Here is a 25989-nt window from a genome sequence, read left to right as displayed (position 1 = left end):
CGCCAAAATCTCACTTGGCATCTTCAATGCTCGCGCTCCGAAAACACTTCGAACACTGGGAGGTTATCGGCGGTGCGTGCGGTATTTATACTCTGCGCCGGAGATGGTAACGGTGCTGCTTGTGCGTGGGGGGAGGTGGCTCCGCCCCCTGAATTGTCGCGTTGTTAATTTCGCCCGATCGTAGTTGCGATGTCCCCGTTGGCTGCTGCGCATCGCTCTGCTGTTTGATTATCGTTCTCCACGTGTTGGATAAATGCAGAGCGTCGTCTCTCGTATCTCGTATTGAGGTGTCCGCACTTTTCTATTTCGATGGCCTCTCGTATAATCCTAGTCCTAAAATCAGGAATATTAGCTATCTGTTTGCAAGTTTTTATGGCCTGTCTGATGTTGGTGCTGAAACAAAGCAGATGTTGTTTGTTTGTTTCTTATGGCTAAACGATGTTCCTCGAGCCTGGCTGAAATCCTTCTGTTGGTCTGTCCCACATACGTCAGGCTGCACGATCCGCATGCTACACTGTATACTCCTTGGTTTTCCAGAGTAATTTTTTGTTTTGGGTTTCTTAGTATTGCTCCGATGGTATGGTCAGGTTTGTATGCCGTTGATATGTCGTGTTTCCGTAATATTCGGCCGATTTTGTCAGTAACCCCCTTGATGTATGGCAGGACAGCGATCGATCTTCGTTGGGTCTCGTCCTGCACTCTCTGCTGCGGCTGTTGTTGTTTACCGATTGCCTTGCTGATGGTGCGCCTTTGGTATCCGTTTTGTCGAAGACAGGTACTAATTTTCTTCAGTTCTTTATCTCTGTTCCTCTCGTTTGTGAGCCTGAAGGACCGAGCAATTAATGTATTTGCCACTGCCTGTATCTGTGATGGGTGGTGATGAGATTTAGCGTTCAGATATCTATTAGTGTGTGTTGGTTTTCTATAGACAGTGTGTTCCAAGTGTCCATCTTCGGTCCTTGTGATGTGCACATCTAAAAAGGGCAGACTGTTATCCTCTTCAAGTTCTATTGTAAATTGAATCCTTGGGTGAATGGAATTCAGATGATCTAGGAATTTCAAAAGCTCCTCCTTGCCAAAAGGCCATACAACAAATACGTCATCAACGTATCTTGTCCATAGTTTTGGCTTCAGATTTGCCTTCTCTATTGCTTTCTTTTCGAAGTAAATCATGAAGAGGTTGGCAATCACAGGTGAGAGAGATGATCCCATTGCTGCTCCATCTATTTGTCGGTAAATTTTCCCGTTGTGCATAAAGTAAGCGTTTTTCAGGCAATGTCTTGACAGATCCATTATGTATGGCGGAAGATCTTCGTTTTCTTCTATAAGCAAGAGTGCCTCTTCTACTGGAATACTCGGGTAGAGGGATTTGACATCGAAACTTGCCATAATGTCGTCCTTGTCCATCCTGAGAGAACCTAAAATCTGAGTGAAATGTTCTGAGTTTTTAACATAGGCTTTTCCACTATAGGCTGAAGTGCACTGGCCAGATGTTTTTCCAGCTTGCATAATGGTGAGTCAAGTTTCGATGTCAAATCCCTCTACCCGAGTATTCCAGTAGAAGAGGCACTCTTGCTTATAGAAGAAAACGAAGATCTTCCGCCATACATAATGGATCTGTCAAGACATTGCCTGAAAAACGCTTACTTTATGCACAACGGGAAAATTTACCGACAAATAGATGGAGCAGCAATGGGATCATCTCTCTCACCTGTGATTGCCAACCTCTTCATGATTTACTTCGAAAAGAAAGCAATAGAGAAGGCAAATCTGAAGCCAAAACTATGGACAAGATACGTTGATGACGTATTTGTTGTATGGCCTTTTGGCAAGGAGGAGCTTTTGAAATTCCTAGATCATCTGAATTCCATTCACCCAAGGATTCAATTTACAATAGAACTTGAAGAGGATAACAGTCTGCCCTTTTTAGATGTGCACATCACAAGGACCGAAGATGGACACTTGGAACACACTGTCTATAGAAAACCAACACACACTAATAGATATCTGAACGCTAAATCTCATCACCACCCATCACAGATACAGGCAGTGGCAAATACATTAATTGCTCGGTCCTTCAGGCTCACAAACGAGAGGAACAGAGATAAAGAACTGAAGAAAATTAGTACCTGTCTTCGACAAAACGGATACCAAAGGCGCACCATCAGCAAGGCAATCGGTAAACAACAACAGCCGCAGCAGAGAGTGCAGGACGAGACCCAACGAAGATCGATCGCTGTCCTGCCATACATCAAGGGGGTTACTGACAAAATCGGCCGAATATTACGGAAACACGACATATCAACGGCATACAAACCTGACCATACCATCGGAGCAATACTAAGAAACCCAAAACAAAAAATTACTCTGGAAAACCAAGGAGTATACAGTGTAGCATGCGGATCGTGCAGCCTGACGTATGTGGGACAGACCAACAGAAGGATTTCAGCCAGGCTCGAGGAACATCGTTTAGCCATAAGAAACAAACAAACAACATCTGCTTTGTTTCAGCACCAACATCAGACAGGCCATAAAATTGATTTCGGCACTTGCAAACAGATAGCTAATATTCCTGATTTTAGGACTAGGATTATACGAGAGGCCATCGAAATAGAAAAGTGCGGACACCTCAATACGAGAGACGACGCTCTGCATTTATCCAACACGTGGAGAACGATAATCAAACAGCAGAGCGATGCGCAGCAGCCAACGGGGACATCGCAACTACGATCGGGCGAAATTAACAACGCGACAATTCAGGGGGCGGAGCCACCTCCCCCCACGCACAAGCAGCACCGTTACCATCTCCGGCGCAGAGTATAAATACCGCACGCACCGCCGATAACCTCCCAGTGTTCGAAGTGTTTTCGGAGCGCGAGCATTGAAGATGCCAAGTGAGATTTTGGCGAAACGTCTGCAGGATTCCAGTCGGATGCAAGATTTGCAGGATTCCAGTCGGATGCAGGATTCCAGTCGGAGTTCAACGAGCGAACGGATGATATCCCGGAATATAGTGTCATCACATTTTTCCATCCGTGAATCAATACGTGAGAATATCATACACCTTTACGGGAAGGAGACCTTTACAGCCACCAAGTGTTATGAAAAACTAAGACAAAGGAGGGTTATTTCGCTGTGCAACTTGAATTTTCTTAAAAGCTGCCGCAACCAGAACTTGCTGCCAACATTTACAAGGTTGTCTTATCACACACGCACCGGAAAGACACAAGCTATCCTGGACAAAGCTAGCAAGGCCCTACTCCAAGACCAGATCAGGCGGACCCGGTACGAAATTAGTGAGACTGAGCTACAACTTTTCAGACTCCACCTGAAACTGAGCAACAAGATCCATCAGTTGCTGTGGGACCGCATAGAATTATTAACATCATGGCGCACTGAGAAAGACAAGGACATCACGTCAAAAAAACTGTGGAAGAAATTAGAAATCCTTCAGTCAAATTCCAAAAAATCAGGACAAGTGCCAAATACAAACCGAAGCAGTATAGTTCATAATATTTCAGCATACCATCTTTCCGATACAGAAGTCAGCGTACTGAATAAAGGATTTAACTACGCAATAGCTCCAAAAAGAGTACCCGTCGAAGAGATCGTTTCCAACGTCGAAGCAAGTCTTTCCACCATAGACGAACAAGATGCGGAGTTAATTAGGCAAGATGTCGCCAGAGTCTTAAGACAGTCAAAACCACCGCAACCAAACTTAAGCAGAGAAGAAATGCAAGCCTTAAGGAATCTAAACAAAAACGAAAACATTCTAATAATGCCAGCAGACAAAGGAAATGCCACTGTCGTCATGAATACGTCGGATTATAATGCAAAATTGGAGGATATTTTGAACGACCCAATATACAAACTAGTCACCAGAGATCCCACGACATATTTGGAAAAAACAACTAAGTCCAAAATTCTCGATTCATCAATAAACGAGGATACAAAGAAGAAACTTATTCCGAGGGAAAAATCGAGTCGTTGCCCAAAATTCTACGGGCTCCCAAAGATCCATAAGGACGGGGTTCCCCTGCGTCCAATCGTAAGCGCCTTTGACTCACCATTATGCAAGCTGGAAAAACATCTGGCCAGTGCACTTCAGCCTATAGTGGAAAAGGCAGATTCCTATGTTAAAAACTCAGAACATTTCACTCAGATTTTAGGTTCTCTCAGGATGGACAAGGACGACATTATGGCAAGTTTCGATGTCAAATCCCTCTACCCGAGTATTCCAGTAGAAGAGGCACTCTTGCTTATAGAAGAAAACGAAGATCTTCCGCCATACATAATGGATCTGTCAAGACATTGCCTGAAAAACGCTTACTTTATGCACAACGGGAAAATTTACCGACAAATAGATGGAGCAGCAATGGGATCATCTCTCTCACCTGTGATTGCCAACCTCTTCATGATTTACTTCGAAAAGAAAGCAATAGAGAAGGCAAATCTGAAGCCAAAACTATGGACAAGATACGTTGATGACGTATTTGTTGTATGGCCTTTTGGCAAGGAGGAGCTTTTGAAATTCCTAGATCATCTGAATTCCATTCACCCAAGGATTCAATTTACAATAGAACTTGAAGAGGATAACAGTCTGCCCTTTTTAGATGTGCACATCACAAGGACCGAAGATGGACACTTGGAACACACTGTCTATAGAAAACCAACACACACTAATAGATATCTGAACGCTAAATCTCATCACCACCCATCACAGATACAGGCAGTGGCAAATACATTAATTGCTCGGTCCTTCAGGCTCACAAACGAGAGGAACAGAGATAAAGAACTGAAGAAAATTAGTACCTGTCTTCGACAAAACGGATACCAAAGGCGCACCATCAGCAAGGCAATCGGTAAACAACAACAGCCGCAGCAGAGAGTGCAGGACGAGACCCAACGAAGATCGATCGCTGTCCTGCCATACATCAAGGGGGTTACTGACAAAATCGGCCGAATATTACGGAAACACGACATATCAACGGCATACAAACCTGACCATACCATCGGAGCAATACTAAGAAACCCAAAACAAAAAATTACTCTGGAAAACCAAGGAGTATACAGTGTAGCATGCGGATCGTGCAGCCTGACGTATGTGGGACAGACCAACAGAAGGATTTCAGCCAGGCTCGAGGAACATCGTTTAGCCATAAGAAACAAACAAACAACATCTGCTTTGTTTCAGCACCAACATCAGACAGGCCATAAAATTGATTTCGGCACTTGCAAACAGATAGCTAATATTCCTGATTTTAGGACTAGGATTATACGAGAGGCCATCGAAATAGAAAAGTGCGGACACCTCAATACGAGAGACGACGCTCTGCATTTATCCAACACGTGGAGAACGATAATCAAACAGCAGAGCGATGCGCAGCAGCCAACGGGGACATCGCAACTACGATCGGGCGAAATTAACAACGCGACAATTCAGGGGGCGGAGCCACCTCCCCCCACGCACAAGCAGCACCGTTACCATCTCCGGCGCAGAGTATAAATACCGCACGCACCGCCGATAACCTCCCAGTGTTCGAAGTGTTTTCGGAGCGCGAGCATTGAAGATGCCAAGTGAGATTTTGGCGAAACGTCTGCAGGATTCCAGTCGGATGCAAGATTTGCAGGATTCCAGTCGGAGTTCAACGAGCGAACGGATGATATCCCGGAATATAGTGTCATCACATTTTTCCATCCGTGAATCAATACGTGAGAATATCATACACCTTTACGGGAAGGAGACCTTTACAGCCACCAAGTGTTATGAAAAACTAAGACAAAGGAGGGTTATTTCGCTGTGCAACTTGAATTTTCTTAAAAGCTGCCGCAACCAGAACTTGCTGCCAACATTTACAAGGTTGTCTTATCACACACGCACCGGAAAGACACAAGCTATCCTGGACAAAGCTAGCAAGGCCCTACTCCAAGACCAGATCAGGCGGACCCGGTACGAAATTAGTGAGACTGAGCTACAACTTTTCAGACTCCACCTGAAACTGAGCAACAAGATCCATCAGTTGCTGTGGGACCGCATAGAATTATTAACATCATGGCGCACTGAGAAAGACAAGGACATCACGTCAAAAAAACTGTGGAAGAAATTAGAAATCCTTCAGTCAAATTCCAAAAAATCAGGACAAGTGCCAAATACAAACCGAAGCAGTATAGTTCATAATATTTCAGCATACCATCTTTCCGATACAGAAGTCAGCGTACTGAATAAAGGATTTAACTACGCAATAGCTCCAAAAAGAGTACCCGTCGAAGAGATCGTTTCCAACGTCGAAGCAAGTCTTTCCACCATAGACGAACAAGATGCGGAGTTAATTAGGCAAGATGTCGCCAGAGTCTTAAGACAGTCAAAACCACCGCAACCAAACTTAAGCAGAGAAGAAATGCAAGCCTTAAGGAATCTAAACAAAAACGAAAACATTCTAATAATGCCAGCAGACAAAGGAAATGCCACTGTCGTCATGAATACGTCGGATTATAATGCAAAATTGGAGGATATTTTGAACGACCCAATATACAAACTAGTCACCAGAGATCCCACGACATATTTGGAAAAAACAACTAAGTCCAAAATTCTCGATTCATCAATAAACGAGGATACAAAGAAGAAACTTATTCCGAGGGAAAAATCGAGTCGTTGCCCAAAATTCTACGGGCTCCCAAAGATCCATAAGGACGGGGTTCCCCTGCGTCCAATCGTAAGCGCCTTTGACTCACCATTATGCAAGCTGGAAAAACATCTGGCCAGTGCACTTCAGCCTATAGTGGAAAAGGCAGATTCCTATGTTAAAAACTCAGAACATTTCACTCAGATTTTAGGTTCTCTCAGGATGGACAAGGACGACATTATGGCAAGTTTCGATGTCAAATCCCTCTACCCGAGTATTCCAGTAGAAGAGGCACTCTTGCTTATAGAAGAAAACGAAGATCTTCCGCCATACATAATGGATCTGTCAAGACATTGCCTGAAAAACGCTTACTTTATGCACAACGGGAAAATTTACCGACAAATAGATGGAGCAGCAATGGGATCATCTCTCTCACCTGTGATTGCCAACCTCTTCATGATTTACTTCGAAAAGAAAGCAATAGAGAAGGCAAATCTGAAGCCAAAACTATGGACAAGATACGTTGATGACGTATTTGTTGTATGGCCTTTTGGCAAGGAGGAGCTTTTGAAATTCCTAGATCATCTGAATTCCATTCACCCAAGGATTCAATTTACAATAGAACTTGAAGAGGATAACAGTCTGCCCTTTTTAGATGTGCACATCACAAGGACCGAAGATGGACACTTGGAACACACTGTCTATAGAAAACCAACACACACTAATAGATATCTGAACGCTAAATCTCATCACCACCCATCACAGATACAGGCAGTGGCAAATACATTAATTGCTCGGTCCTTCAGGCTCACAAACGAGAGGAACAGAGATAAAGAACTGAAGAAAATTAGTACCTGTCTTCGACAAAACGGATACCAAAGGCGCACCATCAGCAAGGCAATCGGTAAACAACAACAGCCGCAGCAGAGAGTGCAGGACGAGACCCAACGAAGATCGATCGCTGTCCTGCCATACATCAAGGGGGTTACTGACAAAATCGGCCGAATATTACGGAAACACGACATACAACGGCATACAAACCTGACCATACCATCGGAGCAATACTAAGAAACCCAAAACAAAAAATTACTCTGGAAAACCAAGGAGTATACAGTGTAGCATGCGGATCGTGCAGCCTGACGTATGTGGGACAGACCAACAGAAGGATTTCAGCCAGGCTCGAGGAACATCGTTTAGCCATAAGAAACAAACAAACAACATCTGCTTTGTTTCAGCACCAACATCAGACAGGCCATAAAATTGATTTCGGCACTTGCAAACAGATAGCTAATATTCCTGATTTTAGGACTAGGATTATACGAGAGGCCATCGAAATAGAAAAGTGCGGACACCTCAATACGAGAGACGACGCTCTGCATTTATCCAACACGTGGAGAACGATAATCAAACAGCAGAGCGATGCGCAGCAGCCAACGGGGACATCGCAACTACGATCGGGCGAAATTAACAACGCGACAATTCAGGGGGCGGAGCCACCTCCCCCCACGCACAAGCAGCACCGTTACCATCTCCGGCGCAGAGTATAAATACCGCACGCACCGCCGATAACCTCCCAGTGTTCGAAGTGTTTTCGGAGCGCGAGCATTGAAGATGCCAAGTGAGATTTTGGCGAAACGTCTGCAGGATTCCAGTCGGATGCAAGATTTGCAGGATTCCAGTCGGATGCAGGATTCCAGTCGGAGTTCAACGAGCGAACGGATGATATCCCGGAATATAGTGTCATCACATTTTTCCATCCGTGAATCAATACGTGAGAATATCATACACCTTTACGGGAAGGAGACCTTTACAGCCACCAAGTGTTATGAAAAACTAAGACAAAGGAGGGTTATTTCGCTGTGCAACTTGAATTTTCTTAAAAGCTGCCGCAACCAGAACTTGCTGCCAACATTTACAAGGTTGTCTTATCACACACGCACCGGAAAGACACAAGCTATCCTGGACAAAGCTAGCAAGGCCCTACTCCAAGACCAGATCAGGCGGACCCGGTACGAAATTAGTGAGACTGAGCTACAACTTTTCAGACTCCACCTGAAACTGAGCAACAAGATCCATCAGTTGCTGTGGGACCGCATAGAATTATTAACATCATGGCGCACTGAGAAAGACAAGGACATCACGTCAAAAAAACTGTGGAAGAAATTAGAAATCCTTCAGTCAAATTCCAAAAAATCAGGACAAGTGCCAAATACAAACCGAAGCAGTATAGTTCATAATATTTCAGCATACCATCTTTCCGATACAGAAGTCAGCGTACTGAATAAAGGATTTAACTACGCAATAGCTCCAAAAAGAGTACCCGTCGAAGAGATCGTTTCCAACGTCGAAGCAAGTCTTTCCACCATAGACGAACAAGATGCGGAGTTAATTAGGCAAGATGTCGCCAGAGTCTTAAGACAGTCAAAACCACCGCAACCAAACTTAAGCAGAGAAGAAATGCAAGCCTTAAGGAATCTAAACAAAAACGAAAACATTCTAATAATGCCAGCAGACAAAGGAAATGCCACTGTCGTCATGAATACGTCGGATTATAATGCAAAATTGGAGGATATTTTGAACGACCCAATATACAAACTAGTCACCAGAGATCCCACGACATATTTGGAAAAAACAACTAAGTCCAAAATTCTCGATTCATCAATAAACGAGGATACAAAGAAGAAACTTATTCCGAGGGAAAAATCGAGTCGTTGCCCAAAATTCTACGGGCTCCCAAAGATCCATAAGGACGGGGTTCCCCTGCGTCCAATCGTAAGCGCCTTTGACTCACCATTATGCAAGCTGGAAAAACATCTGGCCAGTGCACTTCAGCCTATAGTGGAAAAGGCAGATTCCTATGTTAAAAACTCAGAACATTTCACTCAGATTTTAGGTTCTCTCAGGATGGACAAGGACGACATTATGGCAAGTTTCGATGTCAAATCCCTCTACCCGAGTATTCCAGTAGAAGAGGCACTCTTGCTTATAGAAGAAAACGAAGATCTTCCGCCATACATAATGGATCTGTCAAGACATTGCCTGAAAAACGCTTACTTTATGCACAACGGGAAAATTTACCGACAAATAGATGGAGCAGCAATGGGATCATCTCTCTCACCTGTGATTGCCAACCTCTTCATGATTTACTTCGAAAAGAAAGCAATAGAGAAGGCAAATCTGAAGCCAAAACTATGGACAAGATACGTTGATGACGTATTTGTTGTATGGCCTTTTGGCAAGAAGGAGCTTTTGAAATTCCTAGATCATCTGAATTCCATTCACCCAAGGATTCAATTTACAATAGAACTTGAAGAGGATAACAGTCTGCCCTTTTTAGATGTGCACATCACAAGGACCGAAGATGGACACTTGGAACACACTGTCTATAGAAAACCAACACACACTAATAGATATCTGAACGCTAAATCTCATCACCACCCATCACAGATACAGGCAGTGGCAAATACATTAATTGCTCGGTCCTTCAGGCTCACAAACGAGAGGAACAGAGATAAAGAACTGAAGAAAATTAGTACCTGTCTTCGACAAAACGGATACCAAAGGCGCACCATCAGCAAGGCAATCGGTAAACAACAACAGCCGCAGCAGAGAGTGCAGGACGAGACCCAACGAAGATCGATCGCTGTCCTGCCATACATCAAGGGGGTTACTGACAAAATCGGCCGAATATTACGGAAACACGACATATCAACGGCATACAAACCTGACCATACCATCGGAGCAATACTAAGAAACCCAAAACAAAAAATTACTCTGGAAAACCAAGGAGTATACAGTGTAGCATGCGGATCGTGCAGCCTGACGTATGTGGGACAGACCAACAGAAGGATTTCAGCCAGGCTCGAGGAACATCGTTTAGCCATAAGAAACAAACAAACAACATCTGCTTTGTTTCAGCACCAACATCAGACAGGCCATAAAATTGATTTCGGCACTTGCAAACAGATAGCTAATATTCCTGATTTTAGGACTAGGATTATACGAGAGGCCATCGAAATAGAAAAGTGCGGACACCTCAATACGAGAGACGACGCTCTGCATTTATCCAACACGTGGAGAACGATAATCAAACAGCAGAGCGATGCGCAGCAGCCAACGGGGACATCGCAACTACGATCGGGCGAAATTAACAACGCGACAATTCAGGGGGCGGAGCCACCTCCCCCCACGCACAAGCAGCACCGTTACCATCTCCGGCGCAGAGTATAAATACCGCACGCACCGCCGATAACCTCCCAGTGTTCGAAGTGTTTTCGGAGCGCGAGCATTGAAGATGCCAAGTGAGATTTTGGCGAAACGTCTGCAGGATTCCAGTCGGATGCAAGATTTGCAGGATTCCAGTCGGATGCAGGATTCCAGTCGGAGTTCAACGAGCGAACGGATGATATCCCGGAATATAGTGTCATCACATTTTTCCATCCGTGAATCAATACGTGAGAATATATATATATATATATATATATATATATATATATATATATATATATATATATATATATATATATATATATATATATATATATATTGGATTGGCTTCACTAATGAAAAAATGGTAATTAAAAATATATACAAAATATATTTAACTTCGAATTGAATTTAAGCCGAGTCATTTGAAAAAAATGGCCTAGTTTTAAGATTCGTAATTGTTATATTAATGAAAGAATTAGTGCAATTTATAAATTCTATAGAATGAAAATATCAGTTATGATGTGCTTGTCGAAAATAATAATTAATTCTAGTAAAATCGATAACTAATATTGCACATAATATGAAAATATTTGCATAGCTGCTTGTGTGACGTAGCTGACGAGACGGTCACAATAAGAGCCCTAATGTCTTGACCAATTAGAGCACTTATCTTTACGTTTTTTTTTCTTCTTCTAATACCATATTTTATTATTTTACGTGACGAAATAGACTATAGATATTTACATGCAAATTTAAATGGATATTGCTGGTTTAAACTTAAACTTTAATGAACTCTCCTTAAATGACTATTTCAAAGAGAGTCTCTTATATTCTTCGTCATGTGAAGTGTCCGTCATCGAACGTTGGCTATCATATTGGCTATCAAAACTTTATTCACGGCAGCTCTAAATAAGGCTGTACTTGACGTATGGAACCATTCCCGAAAATTGCAGTGCATAATTAAGTGGAGCCCATTATAGCGCTCAGGATGTCGCATTACATGCGCAAAATATTCTAACTTTCTGGTCTTAATCAATTTAATTATTTCGTCGTTGCGGATTCTGTCCAGCTTTCCATCCCATAGAGCAAAGCCCCAAATATGTAATATCTTCTAAGCCTCAACCTAAGTCCGATGTTGAGGTTTCTGCTGCATAGCTCTGTCTTCATTCGGAAAAAAGCAGCTCTAGCTTTTTCTATACAAATTTTGAATTCTTGGCTCATATCCCAGTTGTTGTTTATGCTAGAGCCCAGGTACGTAATATTGTCTACCTGCTCAAACGGGACTCCATACGCTGTAGTCACATACGCGTCTACCGGTTGTTTATTTACAATCATACATTTCTTCTTTGAGGTCTTCAGTTTTAGTCCATATTCGTTACATACATTGCATCTTTCGTAGTTCTTCCCGAGTATTGGCTATGTTGTAATGAGATTTTAATCTGTTGTCCATGTACAGTGCACGACTATAATATCGAACAAAAAGCTAGTATTAGTAAAATTCTTAAATTGTCACAATTACATTTCTGTCACTAAAGAAAGTGAATATGGCGCATCTAAATGAAACTCAGAGAATTGAAATTTTAATTTTTATTGGATATGGAGATAAAACAGTAACTCAAGAAGAAGTTTGTAATTTGTTTAAAATAGGATATGTCAAAGAAATTATTTTATTAAGTGTTGAGAATGCTCACCATTAACTTGACTTCTTAATTGACCGGTCAAATGACCACTTCTTAATTGACTAGTCAAAAAATGTTTTTAATAACATCTTGCAATTGTAAAGAGCTATCTATCATTATTTAATAATAAAATGTATTTTATAATAAATTATTATGTGTTTGTGATGTCCAATTTACCTATAATCATCTTCAAGGAATATCCGAATACGATACTTAGAGATTTGGAGAATCCCAATAATAATATCGACTCCATTTGGTTCCCGGAACGATGCGATGGCGACGTAACGCACAGTATAAATAGATATAAATATAAATTGCATGGTATATTAAAAATTATTCCGGTTACTTGATCAATATGATAATAATCAACATTACTCAGCATGTTTTCATTATTTTACCATATTTCGCATCTAATTTTAAATTTTAAATCATCTAAATTTAGTGGTTTTTTGCCCACTTTTGATTTTGAATATTTATATTTAAATATCAATATTTTTTTATAAATTCTCCAGCATATTATGAAAAGAGTCCAAAATGTATTCTAGTACAAACTGCATATTGCCGTGTCTCTGCAACAGTACCTAATAAAAAAACTGGTTCAAAACTTGTCATCAAATAAATAATTTCGCTTTGTAGCTTAGCTAAAGTAATCTCAGCGCCATCTATCGAACTCATTAGACGTTTCAAATTTGCGAAAGGTCGAATGAAAATGTAATGGGTGTCCCCTCGTCGGATAGAGGGCGTCAGCAGCACCAAAGGTGGATAAAGTCAGAAAAGTTCGTTACGTATATATTTTTTTATTGAATAAGCACTAACGGTAACAAAAAAATTTCCAACGGAACGGTCAAAACGAAATTTTTTATTGTACCATTAGAACGTAAAAAGATGGTGAGCGTATATACAGGGAGCTTCAAAATTAAATACAAAGATTTTAAGGGCGTAGCTGTTTTCAATTTAATTTATTAATTATGTATTACATATTTTTGGAAAGGACATAAAAAAAACAAAAATATGGTTGGAATATAAAAATTTGTAAGTTTCAGAAGAAAACCTCAGGATCCTACGAAAAAAACCCAAGTACAAACTTAAAAGGGTGTCTAAAAATGTAACATTTTTAAAATAACCTTTTATCAAAAAATGTAAAACAGCTGTGTGGGCCTCCTTTTATTTTATAAAAAAGTAGGCTTCCGCTATGAACGCCGCAACACGCTAGCATTATTAATAAGGGAGATACGCCTTAAAACCGTAAAAAATGGGATATAATGTACATATACTAATTTTTAAGAAATTGGAAATTAGGTCACTTCCTTGTCTGTATATTTATTATCAGTTATTAGAAATACACAAAAATATAGACAGCTTCAGTCAGAACTCCTCTTACCATGACTATTTAACTAGAAATAACAAGCTACTTCGTGCTTCAAGATTCAAATATAAAAAAAGTCTAAAAAATTCACTAAACTTAAACTTGTACAATAAACCACCAGCTAACGTGAAAGTTCTAAGTATAGAAAATTAAAAAAAAAAAAACATCTTAACCTTTCTTAAAAGGCACTGCTTTTACTCGGTCGGGGAATACATGGGTACTCCCGCTGTGACTGAAGTCAAAGAAGCGTCTGTGAACGGTGTGACTGTGCAATGACTTTCTATAATTTTGTTGATGTTGCTTCCTTTTGTTTATTTATATAAACGTCCTGTACTTTGTTCTTATGTATTATACACTGTTTTATATCATTTACACACTTTTTATATAATTTATTCATTGTCTTGTTTTTTATATCCATATTTTTTTTAAGTATTGTATTTATGACTTGCCATAATTGTAAGAACAAAACGTGGTCAATAAATTCTATTCTATTCTATTCTATTCTATACAGAAAAAAATGTCTACTTCTATTCAATTCTATACAGAAAAAAATGTCTACTAACTTCACATTTTATTTTTGATTTACCTTAATATTTTTAAAAACGAAAAGTTAAATCATTGAAAATGTTATCGATATAAATTCAGTGCATGGTACAAAATGGTTATTTCACCACATAGCGCTTCCACAAAGAGAATCAAATCAGAATTAATCAGATTAGATCTGCCCCAGCGAGGTATTAACATGTCACATTTCCCTTTGTTTCGAATTGCGTAATATAAATGCGAGCATCTTTGCTTTTAATTGGTTTTAAATTATCACTGCGATGTTGCCTACACCGCGCGATGGTAATTATTTTGATTTGATTTGACGGATCTTTTATTAATTACCGTGTTCCATAGATATGTACAGCTGTCTACTTTTTTTGTTGATATTATATGGAATTATTTCAGACAGGCTAAAAAATAAGAAGTGTAATAAGAAATAGTTTAAAACAATTTCTTATTACACTTATCTCTATTAGTATTCATGTATACGATTAAAAAAATAATCCCCATTGCCACCTGCCTCTCTTTAACTCAAATTTGCGTGCTTATATATGTGATAATCTGAAAAAAAATCCTTTCCTACGTTATGGTTCCCGAAAATAAAAGCGAAAATATTGGAAATTTTTTTTATTGAATAAATACGGTAGGTACATTTATATACAGCGGTGCTACAAATATAGCACTGTCGGCAGTCCAATCATCAGTTCCTTTTAACGTGGCAGTCGTCGTCAGTCAACATCTCAATAATTATTAACTAATCATAGAATACATTTTACTTATAAAGCTCGGTATATACATAGCATACAATATGTGAGCGGCGGGTCAATTCGTCACATACTCATTTAAAAACTGACAAAATGTCGATATCAATGGAGAACGCAATTTTGTACTCTAACTCATCCTAGGTAAAATAAACTAAAAAAAACGTATCACATCATAACGTTATATGAGCTCAGCTCTTAAACATATATTTTGAAACGCTAAAATTACTTCGATAAATACTACACTGAGACTAGCTTGGAACAGTTTTCCTAAGAATATATTAAAATGCATCCCGCAATCTTGTCAGGCCTTAATGAGCAGACAAATATCAAAACCCTTGATATATCGTCTGACAGTGTCCGAAAGCAAGTCGCAATTAATACGGTCCACCGTTGCCGTTACTCCCATTACCGTTGCCGTTACTCCCATTACCGTTGCCGTTGCTGTAGCCGTTACCGTTACCATTACCGTTGCCGTTACTGTAGCCGTTACCGTTACCATTACCGTTGCCGTTACTGTATCCGTTTCCATTACCGTTGCCATTATAACTGTATCCGTTTCCGTTGGCCGCAGGATATCCGTTGCCGTTGCCATTGCCATTGCCATTTCCATTTCCATTAGCTTCGCCTATTAAAAACATCCCAATTAACATTTTTTTGTTATATAATGATGGCAACTGTTACGTTTCGGTTACCTGTTTCACAAGATCACAATGCAATATTGTTCATATAGACATTTTTTTACCTTCGTATCTAACTTCAGGCTTGTATCCCTCATCTCCCACTACTTCGTACGTTACAATTTGAGTTCTGCCATCGGGCAGGAGTACGTTATATTCTCCCGAAGTATAATCTCCGTCCCTTTGCTCCTTGTGACCGAATTCATTACCGGATGCCGGATCGCTGACTTGGTATTCAAATTCGTATTGAGCCGGACCCTAAAATTAACCCCGGTTAACTCTAGCCTTCTCGTAAGAATACCATCAAGTTTGTACTTCTTCTTCCCCGTTGCCGTTGCCGTTTCCATTGCCACCGTAACCACCGTTGACGTAACCGTTGCCGTTTCCATTGCCGTTACCGTTGGCGGGGGGTCCGTATACTGGTTTGCCATTGCCGTTGCCGTTACCGTTGCCGTTGGGTGGGAGGTAAAGGCCGTTTCCGTTACCATTTCCATTACCGTTGCCGTTGCCATTGCCGTTGGGTGGCAGGTAAACTCCATTTCCGTTGCCGTTACCGTTGCCGTTCTTTGGCACACCGTAGGTTGAACTGGGTCTGCCGTTACCGTTACCGTTTCTAGGGGGTCCGTAAGCAACCGGAGGGCGACCATTTCCTATCGAAATCGCTATTATAGAAGTTATACAGCCGTCCCAATATTTGTTCAATATGCTTTTAGCAAATGCCAGATAAAATTTATATCAAAAATGTTTCTGTGTTCTTTTTTTTGCTTTTTATTTGACAGTTGTCGTATCGTATAAACAAGGGACAAGAGAGTTGTCAGGAATTTAGAAAATAATATAAAAAAAAATATTCTCCGATGTTTAAAAGATGTGCAACAAATTTTATAAAAATCTTTAAACATTTCTAGAATTATTTCTTCGAACTTTAAAACACTGATGTAGAACATCAAGCTCCTGCGGTTCGATTATATAAATTTTTTTGACGAAACTCCCTGTGAAATGTCGGCAGTAATTCAAAGATTTTTTTTTCTAAATTCTTGTCTTTACATTTTTTCCAGTGAAGAGAAAATGAATACTCTACTAAAAGGTCAATCCGAATCAAGATTTAATTATTATTTCTTTTTATTATATTATTTATTGCTGCGCTATGAAAAAAAATTACCATGGTCGGTATTCCCAAAATAAGAATAAATTGAATTTAAAAAATATGCAGAGCGTTTAATTCAAAATAAGGAAGTTGACATGGACATAAAATATGGGAAAGAAATTAGCGTACATTTTTAAAAATTTTGTAAATAATTTATACCACTTGTAACACCTTGTACAACAATTATTACCTCACAGCATTCATTTTCTTTTACTTTGACATTATGTCAATATGATTCTTTTTGGAAAATAAATATCTAAATGGAAACAATGTACGCTTTATCTGTCTTTCTTCATTAATGCTAAATAATGCTTAAAAATATTTCTCAAGAGAGTGACACCACAGGATCCTATTAAATGTTCTGCAGAAGTAGCACATGTAGGTGTGTTCGACAAGCGTATCGCTGTCAGCTGATATTTTGTGGCGGATTATGATGCTACATTAAACTTGAAGTATCTTTTTTGGGAAAAAAATTAAACACTACCTAGTTTTTCCAATGAGACTGCTTTTAATGTTTTTTTGAAATTTGATATTAACCTACCATAAAAGCCCATATTTTTCTTAAAATGTTTACGCTTTGTATCTTAAAAATTAAGACCTTTACGGCACCCAATTAATAAACACCACAGGTATCGTAGACGTGGTTAAGCTTTACTGTACCGTTTCCGTTTCTTCCGTTGCCATTTCCGTTACCGTTCCTTGGAGGTCCGTAAACGACTGCAGTTATTCCATTTCCGTTTCCGTTGCCGTTGCCGTTGCCGTTACCATTACCATTGCCATTACCATTTCCATTAGGGGCACCGTAAACCCCGTTTGGTATTCCGTTTCCATTTCCATTTCCGTTTCCGGGGGGTAGGTAGCTAGTTCCTGGTCTCTGATCCCCGTTTACGTGGTAGCCATTGCCATTACCGTTACCATTACCATTGCCATTTCCATTACCATTTCCTGCCATTCCTAAATGTTAGATTAATATATTAGCGATTGAGAACGGGGTTGTTTACCATTTCCATTTAGAAGGGGTGAACCGTATACGGGTGGACCTCCATTGTAACCGTTACCGTTACCATTTGGGGGCAAGTACGCTGGCGGCTCGGTTTTAACTACAGCAGTCCATATTAACAGAAAACAGGGAATTATCTGTAATTCGTAAAAGGATTTTAGTAGCATTCGGAAGATGTGGCTTAAATTTTTAAATGGTCAGCGAATGCAAATGTTATGAAATAAAAAAAATTGTTTGCCATCATTACAACGTCGCAAAATTGTCGCAATTATTCAATTAATAGACATCCAGATCAAGGGCGGCCAGAGAAATGCGGCTTATCTCCTTTCGAGGCTTGAACAGTTAGATGCGCTACCATAAAAGCTTTAGACATTCTTTGTGGACTAGCGTCGCGTCCGTTTAGTTTTTTCAAAAAATTAAATTTAAGAAACATTTTTCAAAAACCAGGGGGAAGCTAGCCTACCGTTTTTATTTTTTTTTATAAATTATAAATTATAAAAACTTGGTATGTAACGACATAGGGCCCTTAGATACCAGGTCATTACACTTTAAGAAATTCTGTGAGATTCTGTCACACCAAAAAAAAAACAAACGAGATCGCTTTTAATATTATATTTGAATCCGATGAAAACTACTGAAATTGTTAAAAATATTAACCAATCAATAAACCATATTCCCTCAAACATTTTTTCAGGAATAATTTACAAAAAAAAACCTTATGTTTAGTATACTGTTAGTTTTTATATTATTGTAAATTTTGACTATTTTTGTTATAGACTATGGTTTTGATTGTTAATTTTTTCTACATTAAATAACAGCAAATAACCTTATTATTATTATTATTATTATTATGTAAATAAAGAAGTATCTGCATTCCAAAAATGTTTTAATATTTGCAAAATACTAACGATTTTGGACAGTAATAAAATTACCTTGTACATTGTATGTTGTTGAGCTTTAAACTTAGTATCACTCTTAACTAGCTATAGCAATAGGACAAACTAAATCATACGGCTTGTACTATATACACCGAAATACTACCAGACAATTAACTAGATCAGACGAATTGTCAACTTTGAATGAATGGAGTGGAGATGATCCCGGTATTTATACATATTCGATCGTGAATCGCGGCAGCGTATTTGGATCATTGATGGGACTGGTTTTCTTCATTTTTTTTATCACTTTGAGGGGGGCGAATCGTGATTATCCGCCTGATCTGGCACGGATTCAAATTTTACTTTCGCGCGATCAATGAATCCCGAATAGTTCGAAATGTGTGTTTGCAAGTACGTGTCGTATTTTATATTTTCTTTAATAGCTTTTTTTTCCATTTGTGCTGGTTTCTAGTTTGCTTCTTATTATTTAAGTTATGACACTGGTTTAATATTAAATTTTCTTCTAATACGTGGATGAACTGGACTTAAAAACCTTATACTGGATGTTGCAATTTCCACGGCAAATAAATTATTAGTTAGTAATTTTAATAGTGTTGTTATTTTATTTTATTTCATAAAATCGCTCTCAAAAAATTGTTATTTCGTTTTATTATTTCTACAACTTTTGATTTGGGTCATAAAAGTTACTGCTAACAAAATTTAAGTTCAACCATAATTATTCTCTGAGATAGATGATTGAAGAGATGGAAATTATCGAAAATGATGTATTAATTCGGCCAGTATTACTTACTAAAACCTCAAACTCCAAAATCGTTAAGTTTTTTGATTAAACAAAAATTAAAAGAAAAATACTCTGGGGGTATTTTTGGGGCACATGCTTAAACAATAGAAAATAGCAATTTGTGATGCCAGTAGCTTTAGAGTTAATCTTTCTATTCAGAATTAAAGGACAATAAAAAGTTTCATAGAAATACCGCAATTTAAACGAATTAAATTAAATTGACTTCAAATTTACAATATAATTAATTATCATGATTTTATTTCTTCATTAATTGTATTATATTAAAAATTATGATAATTCTTCGACTAGTTATATTTAATAATTAATTTCTATTAATTGATTCATTTATACTAATTATAACAAAACCAGTGCAAGAAGGCTATTGGCCACGTTTTGGGTAAAAATTTAATGAAAAATGTGTGGCTAGTGTTAAAAATGGTATCGGTACTTTTACTGAGATATAAACTAGTTTTATCTCTTGGAAAACTGTATTGCTACTTTTTACATCCAACTACAACTTCATCAGGCGTTTTATTGTTATAATCGGTTTTTTCTCGTAGATGCAACTCGCATTATATGGTATATGGGATTTGTTGGTACCGGTATGGTACGGTCAATGTCTCCGAACATGTCACGTCGCATTCTCGTCGAAATGTCAAAAATGCCCGATTAGGAAAACATTTAAAAATGCGCCTTCATTAGTTATACAATTATTCTCCAATTCGACATTCCTTGGCGAAGATATAGTTGTTTAATTTGAGTTATCTGGGGCACTTGTTTTAGGACGATCTTACGAAATATTTCCCTTATATTTTCTTTCCTATTATTAAGTTTATTTTCAAAAGAACTGGCAAAGAAAATCATGCATTAAAAATGTGCATCGTTGGGTACTACAAATCTAGATCTCAAGAGAAGGGCACGATCGAAAAGAACCATGGTAACGGAATAAAAGAGACATTTTAAAAAATCAACAAAATCGTCGCATTATGGGCATTCCTGTAATAAATGTTCTAGTAAATATGAATTTTTCTAAATTACGAAATTATACACCGATCGAGTGTGAGGAAAATGTCACTTTAAGGTGTCAGTTTCGTTACTTAGGGATACGAACCACGGGTTTGAGAGCACTTTTGAAAACAAAAATCTGCCATAAAAATCAAGTATAATATTTTACTCGAAAAAATGGCATCGTGTCTGAGATATATCAAATATGTGCTGAACATTTCAGAAAATTTATATTTTTTTAAATAAACCGACTTTTTTTTTTAAATAAACATTTTTTGAAATTTTCAGCACATATTTTAAAATAAAATATTATATTTGATTTTTATGGCAGATTTTTGTTTCCAAAAGTTGTTATGCTCCTAAACCCGTGGTTCGCATCCCTAAGTAACGAAACTGACACCTTAAAGTGACATTTTCCCCACACTCGATCGGTGTATAATTTCGTAATTCAGAAAAATTCATATTTACTATTTTAGTCAAAATCTGCCCTGATTTCGACGTAATTCACACTTTTCACATAAGTAAAACCGAAAAAAAAAGTTTATGAAAACAAACGCATTGCGCCGATGTCCAATAACAAATTCTAAATTAATTTTTCAAAGAAACTTCCATAGGCTACTTTAATACTTTTTACAAAACTTCTAGATTCCTCCTGCGTCGGTTTTTGTTGACTCGAACTTCCTAACGTTGCGCCATCCTGTTGGCTTCTTCAGAGCTTGGCTGAAACTGTTAAAGTTTTGACTCAGCAAAAACCGAAGCAGGAGGAGTTCAGAAGTTTTGTAAAAAAATCTAAATTATTTTGCGCATAAAAACAGTTCCTAATTATATCTCTAATTTCTCACAATTTGAAAGCAGTATATTTGAGTCGTGTATAGGGTTTTTACAAATAAAAAAAGCTTCCATCTTAGCATTACGGGCGACACTGTATATCGCATGAAATACGCGTCGCTCGCTCGTGAGGTTGTCGCGTTAGGCAATAAAGCATCCAGAGAAAGAGAAGAGCGCCTTTTTGAAAATAACGATACTAGAGCAAGGCTATACGCGGAGTAATGATTTTGTTTTAAGACATGTTAGCGATTATGCAGTTGAGTCACTTCACGTTAGTTGTCGTTGCGGAAGCCTTGCGAAATTGCTGAAAAGCGACACGTTCGTCGTGCGTTACGGAATTTCAATGGGACGCGGAAAGAAATGTAGATTAAAGGGCGGGCAAAGGAGCGTTGGTTCTTCTTGAAGACAAAAATACCGTCAGGATATCGATTGTGCCGTTACAAAAAAGATAGTCCGTTTTTTTTAAGATGGTTTAGAAACACTTTTATTCGATTTTCCATTCTCCATAATTCCTCAGATCTAGTGTTGTAAGTTAGCTTTTCTTAAAAATATGCAAATAAAGTACAAAAGTTTATTCCAAGCTGGTTAATGTTATTCCATTTTGTGAATAAATGTAATAAGGGTAGGGTGGGTCTGGGGTTCTAACATAACAAAATACAGATGTGCTAAATTATCAAATCTGGGCGTATTAAAGGCGATTTGGAAAGGAATGTTAAGGTCAACTGATAATGTATTTTTTTGTTAATTTCAAAGAAATATAAAAAATATTATTATCAATGTTTTTATTATTAATTAACATCTATAAAAAAGCTTTTTCCACTCGTTCTATTATATTACATTCTAAGTTCAGTCAATGTCGCAGCGGTTCCTGTAAAATGTTAAAAGTTTGTTTGCGCAAGGAAGTAGATGCTTTTTTGAAGCAAAGCTGGAAAAACAAAGTAAAGCTATAGCTATATCTTAGAGATTTGTTTGTTCTCTTACGTAAATTAATACTTTTATGAATCAAGCACCAAATAGGTATTAACGAGAAAATGTGGAAATGCGCACAAATAAAGCTACGAAAATAAAAACCGCCGCAAGAATAGGCACACCGTTTTGGATAAAAGTTTTTGTGAATTTTTTAGACTTAGTCCTTCCCTTTAACATTTTTTCCACTTTATTTCTAATGGGATTTATAAGAGATTATAACTTTCTTGTCATGGCACCATCAGTGTCGTACAACGTATTTTGTCGCAACTAACCAAAGCGAATGATTTTTTTCCAATTGAATATTGCAAAATTTGTCTCGCCTGTACCAGACGATTATTTTAAATCATAGCCATCAAATAAAACAATTAAATGGCGATTTACGGGTAGCGTGTCGTCAATGGGATTTATCTTCAAACGAAGACGCGGCAATCGATTGCCCAATGGCGGCCGATCGATTTTCAAATCGTTCAGATAATATCTTCTGAGAAGCTTAGATCGTTTTTCTTTTGATGTTCGCGTTTGATTGCGATGGGTTTGGCACCAAAATGTCGTAAGATTTGGGAATTTTTAACTACAACTACGACACCATTCAGCACTACATTTTCGTAATTTCATATTTTCAATTCGCTTTCAATTTTTCTTTTAATGAACGCTTGTTTGACAAACATCGTTTAATTGAATCATTATTCTTTGGTTACTTTTGTTAGAAATAAGTGACCATTTCTGAAGCAATATACAGTTTAAGATTAACTTTTTGACAAACCCTACGGATAGTATGCAACTTCTGCAAAAAAAAAATTGTGAATGAGAATAAACTAAAAAATGACATTTTTATATAATATTTCACGAGCGATGTCTTAAAGATTATATATTGAATTATTATACTTTCAGTTCTTGAGCTATATTATCGAAAAAAATGACTGTTTCAGCGACTTTTTTAAGAGATTCATAAAAAAAACCTTCTCATCAAAGTAATTCCTAAATATATTAACTTTTGAGATACAGGGTGGTAAAGAAAAAATATTTTTTTATATTATCTAGGAAATTATTTTTAGATATCTTAGTGCATTTGATGTATTAGGAGGTATTTCCAGGGGCACAACACTTTTTTTTTAGTTCTGCCAGTGGCGTCCCTCCGCTAGTAGACACTGACATTTTTTCAAGTGCATAAAATACGATTCTTGCGTTTTTCTTGTCACATTCATCGTGTTTGTTAAAAAAAATAAATTTAATTTAATAAATAACGACTTCACACAAACCGCTGAAATTTATTAGTGGTAAAATCCACTAATAAATTATTATAAAAATTGCCACATCTTGACAGAGATGGCGCGATCTATAAATAGCGACTGAAATATGTACAGTGCGAAAACGAATATAGTAAAGCGTAATAAACGCCCTATTTGCAAATTTATAATCATTAATTGATATTTAAAGTACTTGTTTGCGAGAAATCTCCCAATCCGGCAAACCTATCGCAAAAGTCATGTGACGAAATCTTACGATTTGCAAATGTGCAGAAATATGCGAAAGTTTTCGAATAAAGACCAATAGATCGAAACTTTATTTAATGGTGAAATGAAAAAAAAAACTTTAAAAAACGCTTTTCGCTGAGGTGTATATTTGATAGAACCATATTAGAATGTTTAATGTTAATATTACTGCTGCGTGGTATAAGTGCAGTTCGTTATTTCTCTTAAGATGTAAACTTTTACCTTAATTATAACGTTAGATATACTTTTTTACAGTTTTACAATATATAATTCATCTTTCATTCTCTCCTTCATATTTATTGATTCATAACAATTAAGCATAACAATTCATCATAACGATAATCCAGACCGATTAAAAATATATAAAGAAAATTCCAGAACTTACTGATCAAAAGGGGAATCAAGGTAATGGACATCACTTGCAATTGATTTTAGTTAGCTTCCAGACTTGATCAAGGACTTGCGACTACTCGAGATAGTTTATAGGCCAATTCTTGAGATGTTATAATATATTTCACTTCAGCAGGAATTACATTATACAATTTATTTTCGACATATAGAAATTATATAAGATTATAATTACCTTTTATCCATATTAATAGTTTACTTTATAGGCTAGGTGTTGAATACTTAATACCGTGTAGTATTTAAAATGCGAATACGAGGGATATTGCAAATCAAACATAACTCTTTTCTGAACAACTTCGATAAAGCCGTATAATAAAAGCGAGTGGACCAACACAAAGATAAAAAAAAGATTTTCCCTTATTGAAATAATTTGCCTCGTTTGCTTAAAACTGTATACCAGGGATCGGATTTTTGAAATTAGTGTTGTGAAAATGAATATCTCATTTTACGTGGCTGTCTTCTGTAGTTTTATATATCCTAATATATTAAGGTATTTTTTTATGTGTCAGGTCAATCCCAATATTTTTTATTTTGATAGTTGCTTAAATATCAATACGTTATATCTTATTAATATAGATATTCGGCAATTAGAACACACATTAATGTAACTTCAAGTGAACGCTGAATTTAGAGTAAATATTTGTTAAACAATTAGGTTATGGCACAAACATCTACCTTAATTTACCGTTCAACGTTATTCGAAATATCGGTTTCCACCATTACGACTATATCATCTGCCAATGATATAAGTGGTTTCCTACGTAATTCCATAACTAACAATTTCCTTGGAACTAGTAATGGCACATTCTAACAGATTGTTTTCTAGTATGCAGGTAGCCTTTGAATAGATTTGGTGCACGAGCCATGATACCAATTGATTTTAAATTTAACTTTGGTCAGATCAACAAAAATTTGCGCCCTGGGACTTACTCTATCCAGTTATAGGTCTTTCCAGATAAGCTGTAGTTTTACCAATTGAACTGATTGTTAGATAAGTTGTTAATGTAATAATCATTTAAGAAATCTGTAAAAATTAATACATTTGTAGAATTGGACATTTTTCAATGTTTTATAAAATTTTCGTTGAATGTGGGTTAAGCTATTTGGGATGCCGCTTTAATAAGAGAAGTACGTTTGTAAATTTCAGTTGGTAAAAGCGAATCCTTCCAAATCGGTACCTTCGTGCGGCGAAACTGCGAAATCCAAATCTCATAAAATTACCTAATTCTCCCATTTAAATAGTGTCAATTGCACCGCGACATTCAACCATCGCAATTAATGACTCATCAATTCATTCGGACCAATTACTTCTTTACTTTAAATGGCGAAAAACTGCAATTTTTATTCATCTGGCAGTTTGGGCACAATCGATCGGGATGTCATCAGTCGGTAACATCTCTAACGGTGCAGGTTGGTCCTGTTTAAAAGTTAATTGCAAAAAAAGGTTACGCAAAACGCTCTAAAATCCGAGGCCGCTTTTCAAGTTGCAGGCAAAGCTTTTCCTCTACATCTGTGACTGGGGGAAATAAATATCAACTGTGCGTTTGGAAGGAAATAATACGATTTTTTAAAAATATGAGATTTAATTTTGCAAATTT

At 37.6% G+C, this 25989-nt stretch overlaps 1 protein-coding gene across 2 annotated transcripts; it reads right to left on the bottom strand.

The window, feature by feature from the left end:
- Positions 1-15041: 15041 nt before the first annotated feature.
- LOC132697880 (pro-resilin-like) lies at positions 15042-19084 on the bottom strand. Of its 2 annotated transcripts, none has more exons than XM_060663608.1 (6): positions 18941-19084; positions 18010-18145; positions 17669-17962; positions 16180-16514; positions 15930-16122; positions 15042-15812 (listed from the first exon to the last, which is right to left on the bottom strand). In XM_060663608.1, exons 1-6 carry the CDS (start codon positions 18947-18949, stop codon positions 15562-15564), a joined length of 1218 nt encoding a protein of 405 aa, XP_060519591.1. In that variant the 5' UTR covers positions 18950-19084; the 3' UTR covers positions 15042-15561. The 2 variants fall into 2 exon arrangements, with proteins under 2 accessions (XP_060519591.1, XP_060519592.1); XM_060663609.1 differs by having other exon boundaries at positions 17669-17953.
- Between the last annotated feature and the right edge of the window lie 6905 nt (positions 19085-25989).

This window comes from Cylas formicarius, unplaced genomic scaffold (genome assembly GCF_029955315.1).
Source record: "Cylas formicarius isolate icCylForm1 unplaced genomic scaffold, icCylForm1.1 PGA_scaffold_2__14_contigs__length_35257938, whole genome shotgun sequence".
Classification (NCBI taxonomy): domain Eukaryota; kingdom Metazoa; phylum Arthropoda; class Insecta; order Coleoptera; family Brentidae; genus Cylas; species Cylas formicarius.
The sequence above is the reverse complement of the archived record's forward strand: the minus strand, read 5'-3'. Positions and strand labels throughout refer to the sequence as shown.